Source organism: Malania oleifera, chromosome 2 (genome assembly GCF_029873635.1).
Source record: "Malania oleifera isolate guangnan ecotype guangnan chromosome 2, ASM2987363v1, whole genome shotgun sequence".
In the NCBI taxonomy this organism is placed as follows: Eukaryota; Viridiplantae; Streptophyta; class Magnoliopsida; order Santalales; family Ximeniaceae; genus Malania; species Malania oleifera.
This window is the reverse complement of record NC_080418.1, coordinates 96797055-96814586: the sequence shown is the minus strand read 5'-3', so window position 1 is coordinate 96814586 and position 17532 is coordinate 96797055. Positions and strand designations below refer to the sequence as shown.

The window sequence follows — 17532 nt, the reverse complement described above, 5'->3', positions numbered from 1 at the left end:
TTCTATGATGGTTCTGATTCCTCATCTCCTTCGGTAGGGTTAGGCAAAGTGCTTTCTTCTAGTAGTTTCAGTTTCTTGTTTTCTAGCCTAGAGATTTGCTGATTTGATTTGCTGATTTTGTGGTGATTTGATTTGCTGATTTTGTGGCCTTCCTAATTTGGTGGCCTTCCTCTACTATTTATCTTGTAATCGTGTCTCTTGAAATTTAATAAGAATGGTTACTCTTCTTCTCAAAAATCCTTCAAATTGGATTAAAAAAAAATACTATTGACAATACACAACTGGAGGAATGTTTAGAAGAAGAATAACCATTCTTATTGAATTTCAAGAGACACGATTACAAGATAAATAGTAAAGGAAGACCATGAAATTAGGAAGGCCACAAAATCAGCAAATCAAATCACCACAAAATTAGCAAATCAAATCAGCAAATCTCTAGGCTAGAAAATAGGAAACTGAAACTACTAGAATTTGAAATAGTAATTTCAAATTTTATTCAAAAAATAGAATTTCCTAATTTATTCCCTAGAAATCCGACACCCTGCCTCAAGTTGGAGCGTAGATATCTATCATGACCAACTTGCTTACAAGAGCTCAGAATTGGGTTTGAAAAGTCCTTTGGTGAAGATATCGGCTATTTGTTGAGTAGTAGGAACAAAAGGCATGCAAACAGCTCCACTATCAATCTTCTCTTTTATGAAGTGTCTGTTAATCTCTACATGCATCATGCGATCATGTTGTACTGGATTTTGAGCAATACTTATAGCAGCTTTGTTGTCACAATACAACTTCATCGCCATGTTCACCGGCATCCGCAGCTCTTCAAGAATTCTCTTCAACCATAGCATCTCACAAACTCCGTTAGACATAGCCTTATATTCTGCCTCGGCACTGCTCCTTGCAACCACATTCTGTTTCTTGCTTCGCCATGTGACCATATTTCCCCAAACATAAGTACAGTATCTTGACGTGGATCTCCTGTCAATAATTGAGCCTACCCAATCTGCATCAGTGTATACCTCTATGTTTTGCTGTGTGGCCTTCTGGAAGAGTAAACCCTTGCCTGGTGTACTTTTCAAGTATCTGAGAATCCAATAAACTGCTTCAAGAGGTTTCTCGTGGGGTGAATGCATAAATTGACTTACCAAACTCACAGCAAAAGCAATATCAGGTTGTGTATGTGATAAGTAAATTAACTTTCCCACCAACTTTTGATACCAAGTTGTATTCACTAGATCACCTTCCTTATCATCTCCAAGTTTCTGATTGGGATCTATTGGAGTGTCAGCTGGCCTACAACCGCTCATTCCAATCTCCTTAAGGAGGTCAAGGACATACTTCCGTTGGGAGACAACAATCCCTTTCTTCGACAGAGCAACCTCCATTCCAAGGAAATACCTCAGAGATCCTAAGTCCTTGATCTCAAATGTTAATAAGAGGGAAGTCTTCAATCGATTCATCTCAAGTACGTCATCTTTAGTGAGAATTATATTGTCTACATACACAATCAATATCGCTATCTTCCCATCCTGTGAATGTCTTATAAACATCGTATGATCGCCTTGCCCTTGAGTATACCCCTGACTTTTAACAAACTGAGTGAATTTCTCAAACTAGGCTCTTGGTGACTATTTTAACCCATATAAGGACTTCTTCGGTTTACACACCTTTGTGCCATACTTTTCACCAAATCCTAGAGGTGCATCCATGTACACTTCTTCCTTCAGGTCTCTATTAAGAAATGCATCTTTTACATCCAACTGTTATAGAGGCCAGTTAAGATTAGCTACAAGTGACAAAAGAACTCTTACAGAGTTTAGCTTTGCAACTGGGGCAAATGTATCCAAGTAATCAATGCCATAGGTCTGAGTGAATCCCTTGGCGACCAATCGAGCTTTATACCGTTTTAGAGAACCATCAGATTTATACTTGACTATAAACACCCATTTGCACCCTACAGTTGTCTTTCCTCTTGGTAGATCAACTAACTCTCACGTGCCATTTTTTTCAAGAGCTTTCATCTCCTCGAAAACAACCTCCTTCCGCTCAAGAACTTTTAGAGCATCCTGCACAGTATTAGGAATCTCCATACAAGACAATTGTGAGGCAAAAGCACGAAAAACATGTAAGAGATTTTCACATGACACATAATTGGACAATGGATGTTGGGTGCAAGACCTCACACTCTTCCGGACAGCAATGGGAAGTTCAGAATCATCAAACTTAGGATTGGACCCAGACTCGGGTTCAAAACTAAAGGACTCAGAACTCAAAGATGAAATGGACTGAACATGAGGTAAAGGCTCGATGAGGACATTACCTAGAGGGTCTACGGATTATGGATAGTGTAAAGGATTGGAAGACCCTTTCTTTCAAGTTGTCCTTTGTTGCAAGTAGACAATGTCAAATGGTACCAATGCTATGGTGTTTTTTTTTTTTTTTTTTTGTTTCTCCTTTGTTAGTCATTATAGGATCATGAACATCATGAGATGGCACTGCCAGAAGACATGCCTTTTCAGTGTCTAAAAAACTTGACTCACTTTCTCCTGGTATAATAAAACTTGGGTTTTCAAGTTGAATAATAAAGCTTGGGTTTTCAGGTTGAATAATCTAAGTTGGGGAAGGACCATTTTGCAAGTCTTCAGTTTGGAAAAAATCATGAAACACGGCCGAATATTTGTTTTGGTTTCCCCCCTGAAGATGAGGCGTAAAATAGGGATGTAATTCAAAGAATGTAACATCCAGGGTAACAAACATTTTTTTGGAAATGGGTTCAAAACATTTATACCCTTTTTGAGCGGGAGCATAACCAACAAACACACATTTTGTGGCTCGGGGTTCAAGTTTTCCTTGATTATGACTATGAATATGAACAAAAGCGGTACAACCAAATATCTTGAGTGGTAAAGAAGAAGACAGCCGATTTTTTGGATAAAACTTATGAAAACCATCAAAAGAAACCTTATTAGGCATTCTATTTATGAGATATGTAGCAGTAAGAAAGGCTTCACCCCAAAGATATTTAGGTACCTAATTGGTAAAAAGCAATGCCCGAGCTACTTCCAATAAGTGTTTGTTTTTTCTTTCAGCCAAACCATTTTTGTTGCGGAGTGTTGACACAAGAGCTTTGATGAACAATTCCTTTTTCATTAAAAAAATTGGCCCAAAATGTTTTTGAAATATTTTCGACCATTATCACCCCGCAATATTTGAATATATTTTTGTAATTGTGTTTGTACCATGGTGTAAAAACTTTTGAAAATTGTTTCCACTTTAAATTTTTCCTTTATCAAATAAACCCAACTTAATCTCATGTGATCATCAATAAAGGTCACAAACCATTTTTTTCCAGAATACGTAGATGTTCTACATGGGCCCCAAATATCACTATGAATCACAGTAAATGGTGTAGTTGGTTTGTAGGGTTGGGTGGAAAAGGATGCACGATGATGTTTAGAAAACTGAAAAACTTCACATTGAAAAGAAGATGGACTTTTATTCCAAAATAAATTGGGAAACAAGTATTTTAAATATTGAATACTAGGATGGCCTAACCTATAATGCCACAACATGATATCATTATCTTTGAAAACAAAAACAGGATTTAAGCAAGTACTTTGACATTGTCTACTAGAGTTAGGTCCATCATCAAAATAATAGTCCTTTTTTTTCCTTAGCACTGCCAATCATCCTCCCCGTGGTCAATTCCTGAAACTCACAATAAGAAGAGTAGAAATTAGCTTGACATTGATGACCAGAGGTAATTTTACTGATGGATAACGAATTGCAAGAAAAATTTGGAACGTAGAGCACATCATGGAGAGTTAACAACGAAGTGAGTTTGATAGTTCCTATCCCAGCAATTACCAAAAGTGAACCATCTGAAATTTAAACTTTTTATTGCCTGCACACAGACTATAGGATGAGAACAATTTGGAGCAACCAGTCATATGATCAGTTGCGCCAGAATCAATTATCCAAGAATGAACAGAATTAGGAATAACACCTAAAAATGCAGTAGCAAGAGAGTTACCCTTCTGTACCAAAGAACAAGATGGAGTTAAGGACAGTTTTGGAGATTGAAACAATTTGTACAGGTGCTCTAATTGTTCCTTGGTAAAAGGGGCTGCATCCGAGTTGGTAGAAGGCTCCTGAGTCTCTTCAGCAATGGCTTGGTAGGCGTGACTGTCACGTTTGGATTTTGGCTTCCAATTTGCTGGTTTACCATGAATCTTCCAACATGTCTCCTTCGTATGCCACGGTTTTTTGCTATGCTCGAACCATGGTTTCTTACACCCATTGAGTTTTGTAACCGTGAGATAAAGGGCTGAATTTTGGGAATAGTAATCAGCAGATACAAACTTGTGAGGAATAGTGGGATTAGGCGGAATGATTTCGGAAGTACCGGAAGAGCCAGTAGGACTTCTTTGGGCGCCAGTCATCACCGACTTATACGACATCATCAGAAGAAAGAACAAAATAGAAAAAGAGCACGAGGCTCTGATACCATGAAGGATTTTTTAGAAGAAGAATAACCATTCGTATGGAATTTCAAGAGACACAATTACAAGATAAATAGTAAAGGAAGACCACCAAATTAGGAAGGCCACAAAATCAGAAAATCAAATTAGTAGATCTCTAGGCTAGAAAATAAACTTGAATTAGTTGATGATTAATTTCTTCTGTTAATGCATATTTTATAAATCATAATTTCTAATGCAATTTAATTAAGCTTGAAGCATAGAATGGTGATTAATTTGGCTAAGATATTTTGAGATAATATTCTTGATTATCAATCGAATAATTTTGTAATCAACTTCAAATGGTTTGCTGCACACACTCTGCTGAACGCTTATCTAAAATTTTATTTATTTATGTTGACTATAAGCTTAAAATTATCTTGGGAACGAAATATATCTTGTTAGAACAAAAATTAGGCAAAGTATCTGTGCTCTATGCTGTCTTTTGATCTTCCTTATGCTAATATTCAAATTTGTCTTTAAGGAAATTTAATGCAGTTAGTTGGAGGTTAAAACAGCTAGTGCTTGAAGCTCTTCTATAAATCAAACTCACTGCTCACTTCAAGGAGAGGACACTGAATACTGATTGTGAGAAAGCTTAAGAACATCCTCAGCTAGAAAGAGTCATTGTAAGCTAGAACCCAAAGTTCTATTGTGTGATAATTGCTTAAGCAACTCAAGATGTTTCAAATTTTGAAGCTTGTTATTCAAAAGGCTCTTGCATTCTACAATTCTACATTGTGCTCTGCTGACTTGTGTTGTAACTGGTAAATTTTTTATGCTTCTCTCAAATAGGTTGAAAGTTTTAAAATTTCTCTTAGTTCATCAAGTCTCTAATATATTTATTTTTGGGCGAACACGAGAAGAGCCTGAGTGTGTGTGAGTCATTGATATTTTGTTATTATCTTTACATTTTCATGTAACTGATTCTGGGTAGTTTACCAGAGTAATGACAGGTTGCCTTCAAGTGCTTTTTAGCACGAAGTTGTTGGCTTTCTAGCCAAGTGGGATTACCCTTAGTGAGGAAAGGTAGTCCAAAGTGCTTGTTAGCACATTGTAATTGATATATTGACTGATACTGAAATCTCAAGCAAGTTGTTTGGGGAATGGATGTAGGTCAAGGTTGACCAAACCACTATAAATTGTTTGTCTCTCTATATTGTGTTTGTTTTATTTTATTCTATTGCAACATTAATTTGACTGTTAAAATTTGGTAAAAATTTAAACACCTAATTCACCCCCCCCCCCCTTCCCTCTTCTTGGGTGCCATATACTGGAACAACATACTAAACAAGTGATGTTCAAGCTACAAAGCCAGAAAAGCGCAAAAGAACAATGGAAAGGATGTCAAATGAATGTGCATTGCTTACGTAAATCAATGTCAAAAAGTTTCTTGAGACCAGGCCGCTGAACTTTCACAACTACCTTTTCTCCATTATGCAGGACAGCCCGATGTACCTAAAAACAGTGCTCCGCAGAATTTAAATCAGAGAAAGGATCAATCCGAAAGAAATAAATAAATAACTAATGATAAACATCAACCTGTTTTAGCCATTGATGCATTAACTTCATCATTCATCACTTATACTAGCATGGGGGTAGGACCATTAAAAATATATCCAAAATATTCAAGCAGTAGAAACAAAATCTGATGCTGATCTATCTCTATACTACTACTTGGTAATTTTAGAATGCAGAATGCATAAAACAACTGTTTTGCCCCAGACTACGAGATTGTTTCACATTGAACTAGCATGAACACAATTATGAACTAATTGTTAATTATCTAATGTTTCATATTTGCAAGAGGTCAGACTGGCAATACTTGTGCCCAAGATAGGCCATGGAGACACATGGCAGGATCTCCCTACCAATTCCAATCTTGAGATTTTCCAGAGATTCTTGGGATGGGAAGATTGAATTGAAGTTCCTTACAGGGAGTTCAAACTCCTTATCCTTTTCATAGGCTGCTCTAGCTTGGTCATGGGTCATTTATGAGTTATGACCATGTGTACCCTTTTCTTCTCTCTCACCTTGACCATGTGTTGCCACTCCATTGGACCAAAAATCTATCTCTTTTTTTCATTGCTTGTGAGCTAACGTGGCATTCTCTCATTAGAGGATGACATCATCACATGTTTGCCTCTCTCTCTTAAATATCCTCAATCATGATATTGTTGGGATCTTTTGGTACTTAAGGCCATTGAGCTCTTTCTTTCTTTCTCACCATCCCAGAAATTCCCCTAGTATTGGAATCTCTCCAGCCATCAAATCCCTTCACCTGCCAACCCTCACCCTTGAGCTTCTTAAGGCTACTTAGTTCTCCTTTTTTGAGCCCTATCCTGAATGGCCATTACTAGTGTAAAATGAAGCTCTCCTCCCCATTCAAGAACACTGCAACCCCCCCCCCCCCCCCCCCTTCTACAGAATGCAAATATCAGATTCACAAAATCTTATATTCCAACCACTTGGAATTGAAGTGGAGATCCATTTTTAACTTCCAAATCTATCCACTATCAAGTCTTCCATCAAAACAATATCTGTCAATTCCTTGCCCTTCAATGCTCCTTTTTAATCCCTCAACTTGTTTTTGTACAACCTTCAACTTGAACCAAGTTGATCATTCTTACCAATGCAATATTTAGTTTGTATTTACATGGCCTAACAAACCTAGACAACTTCACCCATCCTGTCCTCTTCACCCATCCTGTCCTCTTTTGGTTGGTGCTGCCTCTATTTGATTAAAGGATTCCATCTATACAAATTTAAAGGATTCATGTTTATTAAATTTTGAAAAAAGGGATAATAGTTGTCTAAACATTGAATCCTTGAGATGTCAAGGTTATGTAAAGATAAGCAATTGTCTCGTAAACTGATGAAGAAATTTTAATTTATCAGTCCATTCATCCTTTTGTTTTTTTGAAGGGACCTGTATGCTACCAAGTTGTTTGAAGTGGATATTAAAGCACCCTAACATCAATTTAAAAAAAAAAAAAAATCAATCAGGACAAAAAAGAGAATAATAGATTAACATGGAGCAAACACCTGACCAAGACTAGCTGCAGCAATAGGCTGGTCTTCGAATTCCTTAAACAATATGTCTACAGATGCTCCCAGTTCACTCTTGATGAATTCTCTAGCTTTCTTTGGTGAGAAGGCAGGTACCCTATCCTGTGTCGTAATTTGTAGAAGAAAATATCAGAGAGTTCAGACAATTCATTTATGATTTAGAGAAGACACACAAATGCTTGGAGATCCATATTCCAAAGCATAAGAAGGTGAGCATAAAGGCTGTCAACACAAGGATATCAAGAAGTACCTGCAACTTAACTAGCTCATCCACAAACTCGCGTGGAAACAGATCTGACCTTGTTGAAGATAACTGCCCAAGTTTAATGAAAGTTGGACCAAGTTGCAGTACACGTTCCCGTAACCACGATGCAGTTATTTTCCTTCTTTTCTTCTGAGAAAGGATTTATAGAAGCAAAATAAAAGACACTGTCGAACTAACAAAGGCTTGCTCAACATGGCATAGATAGCAATGAATTATAAGTTTCTATTTCATAATTGAAATACATGCCATGTTTGGACCACAGAATGGAATGGGATGGCAATGAAACGTAATAAAAAGATGAATGAGGAACATGTAGAAAATAAGTGAAAAACTTGATTCCCCATTCCATTCCTACATACAAAGCATGTAGCCTGAGTTATCCTGGGAGCATTAGATAATGGCAATAATTCACCTGCTTTTCTTCAGTGAATTGACCCAAATATGCCCATTTTGCATTATCCAACAGCACACGGACACGTAGAGAAATAATAAAAGACCAAACATCTATAGTCCTCTGCAAAGAACTATAATTGTCATTGGCCCAACTGAAACCTTCATCTGAAGGCAGAACTTTAAGCTCCTCCATCAGAGAAAGCTCTTTAGTGTCTTTTATCCCTGAGGTCTTAATCAAGGCAGGAGCAGTAGTCATCGTAGTCAGGGTAGCTCCATTAACAACCCTCTTTGAGCCATTTATTATCTCCACTTTGCTAACTGATGGGTTTTTCTTTTTCACCACTTCACCTGCAGGTACCATTTTCCTAGCTCGTCCATTAGTACCTAATCTTGGAGATGATCTAGTCTGTTGGACTTCCACTCGAAGCCTGAGAATTTTATTGGTAATGTGCAGATAAAACACCTGCCTCTTGGGCTTAAGAAATTTTTGGGAACAAATTGAGCTTGAAAAGCTCAGATTCTCAACTGCCCTTCCTTGATTCATCAAATCTACCTTGTGGCAGTAACTGCTGCAGTGAGCTAGTGTTGCTGCCATTTATAGTAAAGATACCTGTATAATTGTCTGTGAATATCAATAGCAAGACGAACAATTCCAAACAAGAAATAAAACATATGAAGCTTGAACAACAGAAAGAGAAGAAAAAAACTGCTGCGGCAACCAAAACAGTTCTGATACTATTTCTTTCCAATCTCCAACAAAAAGCAACATAATAGGGAACATGATGGAAATAGTGAAAACTTTTTAATTATTATTCCCTCTCTTTTTTCTATTTCTAGTTCTTTTGGCATAACTAAACAGACCATCAATTAGGAAATTATTGATATTTATACAGATCCAATATAGACCACCCTTGGAAGGAGACACGAATGAAAGATGTATATGTGGGTGTGTGTGTGTGTGTGTGTGTGTTTGCATAAACAAAATCACAAAAGGAAAACTGAGAAATCTGTGAAAAATTAAACTAATTAATGGGTACACAGAAATTCAATGCAGCAAAACAATTAGCTCGAAATGATGGGGTGGAGGGAGTGAAGGATACTTGGGTTTTAAGATTCAGAATCGAATACAATTGGGTCATTCAGTGTCTGCAGGATGACTGCACAGTAATATTGAATCTGCAGGCAGAAAGCAGCGAGGTCAGGTGGAGATTTAAAGGGGTTTTCAACTGGCAAGGAAATTATTGAGAAAATCATTGATTTTTTGCGAAAGAGATTGAAGGTGGGAAGACATTGAGAGTGGAAGGGTAAAGAGTGTCGTGCACCGGTGGCAATAGCGTGTCCTCGCTTCTAACGTCTGGAGTTTGGACCATACACGGTCAGGGTTAACGACAAACGAACTCAACCACCACCTTTCCGTTGCTTCATATGTGGCCGTTGGATTTTGTGGTTTTTAGGCAGTAGCTTACTGATTCCGGTGAATTCTCTTGCCCGTTGATTGCAGGGCCAGATGAAATCACACACTCCACCTTCTTTGAAATTATTCACAGCAACCTTTTTTGCATGTCATTTCTTTTTTCATTTTTATTTTTTTTTATTTTTTTTCTAGCGTCAATTGGGAGCTCATGGTGGGTCGGGAAACATTTCATAGTCTCAACTCTCAAGTTTTGATTATTGACATATTTAGTAGGAAATTTAACTTGACGATTATTTGACAATAAGAAAATAGTATTAAAAGAATGGAAAAAATATATTCACTCCATTGGCCATATGTAATGCTATAATTATCCCATAATTTTTAGAAGTGAGACCAAAACTTGACTTATCTATTTAGTTATAGTAAAAGTAACTATTTAGTTACAAAGGATCCCTATAGTAAAAATCGTTAAATAAAAATAAACTAAAATCATCTCAGGATATTTGTATTTTTCTCAATCGAATTCTCTTATTACAAGCCTAAGGATGATTATAATTAATATTTTGAAAAAAATTACATAAATCCTCCCAATGGTTTAATTTACTATCCCTTTGTTGTTTCCAAAACTATAAACAGTTATAATACTATTAGTTTTCTTGATGGAGGTCAAAATGATAAAATAAAAGTGCTACTTTTTGGACAAAAATGCCCTTAAATAATTCTTTTATACCACCAAACAGCCATACATTACAACTTTTTTGTAAATTATATATCACAATTCTGAAAATAATGAGAATGTTTTTTATGCATAAACATGGAATTGAATCTATGTAAATGCTAATCTGATTAAGAATTTTCATGTACTTGGGGATTATTTAGAACCACTTGCAGAAAAGCACTTTTTGAAAATGTACTCATTTGAAAAAGTATTTATCTAAAAGTAATATTGTTACGATATTGGGCTCATATACTGAATACGATGCATGTATAAAGAGAGAACATGATGGAAAATCAAAGTGTTGGGAGCAGCAAAGGAAACCGTCGACGTATTCACCATAACCGTCGATGGTTTGGCACCTAATTTTAAACAATTTACATTAAATCTGAAACTATCGATGGTATGTTATAAACCGTCGACGATTTGGCTCGGGAACTGAGCGCAGATTTTTTAATATTAAAAGATAGACGTTAAGTTGGTTAGGGTTTGGAGGGAAAGCCTTCGGAAACTCTATTTATATGTCATTGGTGATGTATTTGTAAACAATGTTAGTGTCTTTGACACCAAATAATAAGAAAGTTTGTTGATTGCTCCCATGACTATAGGCATTGTCGAACCATGTAATCTTTTGTGTCTCTTGTTATTACTTTCACACATACTACATGGTTGTGTTGTTCTATAATTTTATCATTGATTGCTGCATTGCGTTGATTCAATATTTCGTTGTGCAATACAATTTATACAATGAATTGGTATCAAAGCATTGTTGTAATGGCTTCACGTACTTCGTCTGTGAAATTTGACGTAGTCAAGTTTGATGGAACCGGGAATTTCAATTTATGGCAGAGAAGGGTGAAAGATTTGCTCATGTAGCAAGGGATGGTGAAGGTCTTATATGGATTTCAACTGGAAGGCATGGATGAGGCAAATTGGAAGGAATTGGAGGCAAAGGCTGTGACTACTATCAGATTGTGTTTGGTTGATGACATTTTGTATCATGTTATGGAAGAAGATTCTCCTATAGCTGTTTGGCAAAAGCTTGAAAGCCGATTCATGTCTAAGTCTCTTACAATTAAACTTTTTCTTATGAAAAAGTTATATTGGCTTAAGATGGTGGAAGGTTCGGATTTGAACCAACACATCAACGCATTCAATCAAATTGTAAGTGATTTAATCTGGGTTGATGTGAAATTCGAGGAAGATGACAAGACGCTAATACTACTGAATTCCCTGCCAGCGTCTCACACGTATGAAAACTTGGTTACGACTCTTACATTGGGTAAAGAAACCATGAATTTGGAAGAGGTAACAAGCACGTTGCTAGGCTTTCATCAAAGAAAGAAAGTCAGCGATGAAATTTCACACGGTGAAGGGCTTGTGGTGAAGGGTAATCATAAACATGGGAGAGGAAAATTCAGAAATGGATCGAATCAAAATAAGTCCTGATCTCAATCCAAGAAGAAAAAAGATATCTGGTGTTTTGAGTGCGGTAAAATGGGGTACATAAAATCGGAGTGTCTAGAATAGAAGAAAGAGAATGGTGAAAAGCAAGAAGACACTTCAAAATTAGCAAATGTAGTTTAAGAAGGAAATTCAGAATGCAATGATTGTGATATACTTTTAGTTTCGTAAGGGTCGGATCGCCTTATGGACTCTTGGATCCTAAACTCGACGTGTTCTTACCACATGACTCCAAATAAGGAGTGGTTCATCATTAGAAGTTGGTTAATTCAGGTTCAGTACTTATGAGTAATGATATTTCATGTAAAATCATTGGAATAGAAAATGTAAGAATTAAAATGTTTGATAGTGCTGTAAGAACCTTAGGTGATCTAAGACACATATCGAACCTATGAAAGAGTTAATTTCATTAGGCACTTTGGATTGTAATGGATTCAGTTACAAGTCCGAAAATGGAATTATGAAGTTATGTAAAGGCGCTTTAATGGTGAAGAAAGGACAAAAGTTAGAAGGAAACATCTATGCACTACCGGGCACTACAGTTGTAGGTGGAGTTGCAGCCGTACATTATGAATTTGATGACATCGTCTTATGCATATGCGGTTAGAGCATATGAGGGAGCACGGGATGAAGGAACTTCATAAGAGGAAACTCTTGAAGGGTATTAAAACATGCAAGCTAAACATCTACAAGTTTTGTGTTCTTAGGAAGCAAAACATGGTGTAGCTCAAAATAGATATACACAAAACGGAAGTTATTCTTGATTACATTCATTTTGATGTTTGGGGGCCAATAAGAGTAGCATCACAGGGAGGACATGTGTATTTTATGAGTTTCATTAATGATTACTCTTGTAATGTCTGAGTATACTTCATGCGGCAAGAGTCAGATACGTTTTCTAGGTTTAAGTTATGGAAAGCTGAGGTGGAAAATTAGACCAGGAGGAGAATTAAATACCTTGGGTCAAATAATGGGTATGAGTATGCTGATTTGAGATTCATGGAGTTTTGTGAGCAAAAGGGTATAAGGATACATTTCACTGTTCGTCAAACGCCACAACAAAATAGTGTGGCTGAAAGAATGAACCGAACTGTGGTTAAGAGAGCTCGGTGTCTCAAGTTAAATGCAAAACTAGTTAAGAACTTATGGGTCGAGGTAGTTAATATGACTTGTTTCTTAGTAAATTGATAACCAAGGGCATCACTAAAGGGGAAAGTCATAGAGTAGGTATGGATAGAAAATGCAGTAGACTACTCCGGTTTGAGGGTATTCGGTTGTCCCTCCTATATGCACATATATAGTGAGGAGAGATAAAAGTTTGACGCAAAATCTAGACGGTGCATTTTTCTAGGGTATCAGAAAGGTGTGAAGGGGTTCAAGATATGGGATCCAATGGCAAACAAGGAGGTGATCAGTAGAGATGTAGTTTTCGATGAGAAAGTTATGGAAAATCGTACTCAAGAAGATGATGAAGAGAAACGTGTGCCAGAAAACTAGAGCAGAGATGAGCATGTTATACCAGTGGAGTTAGAAACTCAAAGCAATGATCTTGGTCCCCTAATTTCATGGAGTTCTAGCTCGGGAAATCAGCAAGTTGATAGTGTTCTTATACGGAGACCTAGACACACTATCAGACCACCGCCCAGGTATGGATTTGATGATCTGCTATCTAATGCTTTCATTACTAGTTGCAAGGATCCAACTACTTTTCAAAAGATAGTGCACGGCTAGGAGAAAAGTAAGTGGATGTGTGCTATGATGGAGGAAATGGAGTCATTGCATAAGAATCAGACTTGGAATTTGGTGGATCTTCCAGATGGGAAGAGAGTGATAGATTGCAAATGGACATATAGGAAGAAGGAGGCAATTTCAGAAAAGGAAGGAGAGAAATTTAAGACGTGATTAGTGGAAAAGGGGTACTCACAAAAGAAGGGAGTAGATTATGATGAAATCTTCTCACCTATGGTGATCAGACACACTTCCATCAGAGTAGTGTTGGGATTAGTGGCTCATTGCGACTTAGATTTGAAGCAAATGGACGTGAAGACAACATTTATCCATGGTGACTTGGAGGAGTAGATCTATATGGTACAACTAAAGGGATTTAGTCAATCCGGGAAGGAGCATTTAGTTTGCAAACTAAAGAAGTCTCTTTATAGGGTAAAATAGTTTCTGAGGTGATGATACAAATGATTTGATTCATATATGATCCGGATAAGTTATAGGAGGTGTGAGTATGATTGCTACATGTATGTGAAAGATCTTGATGATGATTCTCTTTTTTTCTTATTGATGTATGTTGATGACATACTAATTGCTACAAAAGACATAAATGAGGTAAATCAGTTGAAGACTCTATTGCATAAAGAGTTTGACATGAAGGATCTAGGTGTAACCAAGAAGATACTTGGGATGGAGATTCTCGAACTGTAAGGAGATTGTGGTTATCTCAGGGCGGGTTATGTAGAAAAGGCGTTGGAAAGGTTTACCATGGCTTATGCAAAACCGGTATGTACACCTTTAGTGAATCATTTTAAATTGTTTACTATTGAATGCCCAAGTACGAAAGATGATATCCGGGACATGTCAAAGGTCCCCTATGCTAGTGTTGTAGGGTGTTTAATATATGTCATGGTATATATAAGACCAGACCTGGCACATGTAGTAAGTGTGATTAGTAAGTTTCTTTCGAATTCGGGTAGACAACATTAGGAAGCCGTTAAATGTTCAAATACTTACGGGGTACTTGTAATTATGATATCATGTTCAGCACGCAACAGGGTAGTGTTGGCCTAACATGGCTTTCGAGTCTTGTTTTGATGATAACAAATAAAGGTTAATTTAACAAGTTTTTGTTTAAGTGATAATATTTCAGGAAATCTAGTATGACAAAGTTCAAAAGGTTCAAAGAAATGAAAGTCCAAGATCACAAGTACCATAAAGCTATTGTAAAAACCCCAAAAAGAGATATAAAAGATTAGTGGATTGATTTCCAAAAAAAAAAAAAATTAATTAATTAATTAATCAGATTTAAAAGAAAAAGAAAAAAAATTAATTAAAATTTATTTTTATTTTATTAATAAAATATATTATTATTAATATTAATTAAATATATATTTATTATTATTATTATTATTATTATTATTATAAATCTAAGGAGCTTCAGGATGAAATTTTTTTTTAATAAAAAATTTGTTTCTTCTCTGCAGCCACCCCCCCCACCTTTCTTCTTTTCTTTTCTTTTCTTTTCTTTTCTCTGCAATCTCTCTTTCTCCTCACGTTCTCTCTCCCTCTCTCCTCGATTTCGTGATGGATTTTCGCCCGATCAAAAATCCAAAAATACCACTGGACTCCATTCGCCGCTGCTGTCATTTCTACCGAAGCGGATCGGTGGTAGGAGCGGCGTAAGCGTATTACCTGGGGTAAGTCATTTTTTCATTTTTCTTTAATTTCTTGCAAAATATAAGCCCAATTGACGAACGGATACCACCACGAGAATCTAGGGATGATTCTCTACAAGTCTAGTGGGATGGAATTCTCGTGGGGGTGTCGGGCCAAAATCCCAAATTTGGGGTGCGACGATTATTAAAGGGCTTATTTTTAATTAATTAGCATTAATTTAGAAATGTTAAAATGTTAAGCATCTGGGACTGAAGTAGGATTTCTAAAATTTATGGCCCGGGTGAGTGCCACGGGTGTAATTTTGGGACCCGCAGGCAAAATTTGAAAAAAATTAAATAAGGATGTTAAATAATAGTTTAAATATTAATTTGAGGTATATGGAGCCTAAGGAAGGCTAGATGAGTATTATTTTGGAGAAATAGCTTAATTAATCTGGGGAAAAATGTAAATTGCAGGAATTAAATTTCGAGCGCCAAGGGCATGAAATTTTGGGTCCTAAGGAATTTCCCAATAGTCAGGTAAGGGAATAAACTAAAATAGTAATTTTCCATGCAAATTATTATTGATTATGAGTAAATTTATTTTCAGAAAAGCATATGTTATATTGTGTATTACGAATGAAATGTACGATTGGGAAAATACTGCTATGATGATTAAAATGTATATGTATGTATGAGATGTAAGGAATTCACGATTTTAGAATATGAAGTATGACTTTTAACAGCATATGTGTGGCATGAATATTATTTTATGTGAAATGTATTATGATGTGAAATATTTTACGAACAAAGCATGATTTCAGGTATTATGAAAATATGAGTTATGTTGTGATGGTTTTGATGATTATGTGATAAATGATGTATTTTCAGAATATTTATACCTAAAACAATTTTAGCGCGAGGCCATATATTTATGTTATCGGCACGAGGCCGTATTTATGTTTTTGGCGCGAGGCCATATATTTATGTTATCGGCACGAGGCTGTATTTATGTTATTGGCGCGAGGCCATGTATTTATGTTATCGGCACGAGGCCGTATTTATGTTATTGGCGCGAGGCCATATATTTATGTTTTCGGTACGAGGCCGTAATTACTATATTTTTGGCACGAGGCCGTAATGATGTTATATATATGATCATGTATTATATGTTATCACCACCAGGATGTTAGTTTAGTTCAGTTCAGGGGCTCGGTACCTTAGCTATATGTGTAGATCAGATATCTACGTCAGATTAGTGCTAACCATCCCATGAGGGGATGGGAAATGAATATTTGATGTGGCTTTCAGTAGAGTGTGGACGTCCACCTGGCAGTCCGGACCAGGGTATGGCGGGCTCATCGTACTTACAGACATATTTGATTCGGCAGTGGTCGGCCAGCCATTGTCGGGTCCCGCCTTCGGGCTGCACAACCCATCATGGGGGGTAATACATGACACCAACTAGCTATTCATCCTGGGTTTGTTTTCAGTACTACAGTTATAACAAATAATTTTATGTATGTTATGATTTATTAACAGATGTGAAAATATATGTTTACTCAGTACGATATGATGATGTTTATAGAAGTATGAAATGTACTATATACGTATAAATGCATTAAATATTCATGTTGCCACACAGCTGTATTTAGTTTATTTTCCCTTACTGAGAAGTGTCTCACCCCCAAGCTTAATTAATTGTTCAGGAGTCCTTGAGAGACCGGCGGGTCAGGGCCGCCGTTGAGCTAGTGAGGTTACCTTGTGAGAAGGGTAAGATTTTGTAATAGGGTCAGAATTATTTTGTGTTTGACCCTAGAGATATTTTGATGTATATGAGGATGTATAGAAGTACAATTTTATAATGTTATAGAATGCTCTGGTATTATGTTTTATGATTGGATGTTTGAGATTTAATATTTACTGCTGCTAGGTTTTTCGTTGTGTTTACCAGGTGTCCCCGCTACCCATGGGTTTGGGTTGACCATTTTATTTATTATGTGATATTTTATGTTAAGAAATTGAGGGACATTACATTTGGTATCAGAGCCTAGGTTACAAGGTTCTGTAGACTCTAGAGTGCAGCAGTAATAATACCAAAGTATAGGATAAGAGGATTTGAGGTCTAGTTTTGTAGTCTAGATGCAGGACTTCCGTGGTGGTTTGTATGATTTTCCTAGGGTGACGATTTCAGGAATTCACTGTAAACTATCGTCGGGTTGGGTATCTAGGTTGCAGGATTGAACCTTGAATTAAGATCAAGAGTGACGAGTTAATTAGGAAAATATACCATATGACTTGAGTGATATGTA

At 36.6% G+C, this 17532-nt stretch overlaps 1 protein-coding gene across 8 annotated transcripts in view; it reads right to left on the bottom strand.

Annotated features, from left to right (window-relative positions):
- The window catches only part of LOC131149103 (protein ACTIVITY OF BC1 COMPLEX KINASE 7, chloroplastic), a 41155-nt gene extending 31356 nt beyond the window's left edge, over positions 1–9799 (bottom strand). For 3 of the 8 annotated variants that reach the window (XR_009135129.1, XM_058099198.1, XM_058099200.1), the window contains exons 1-5: positions 9348–9781; positions 8267–8857; positions 7840–7983; positions 7566–7691; positions 5891–5978 (exon numbers count right to left, since the gene is read on the bottom strand). Coding sequence is in view for 7 of the 8 variants with exons in the window: in XM_058099198.1 (XP_057955181.1) it covers positions 5891–5978; positions 7566–7691; positions 7840–7983; positions 8267–8842 (934 nt within the window). In the remaining variant the exon portion in view is untranslated. Of the gene's footprint in view, positions 1–5890; positions 5979–7565; positions 7692–7839; positions 7984–8266; positions 8870–9347 lie in introns of all 8 variants that reach the window. The other 5 variants (XM_058099197.1, XM_058099194.1, XM_058099195.1 and 2 more) reach the window with 4 other exon arrangements.
- Positions 9800–17532: the final 7733 nt, after the last annotated feature.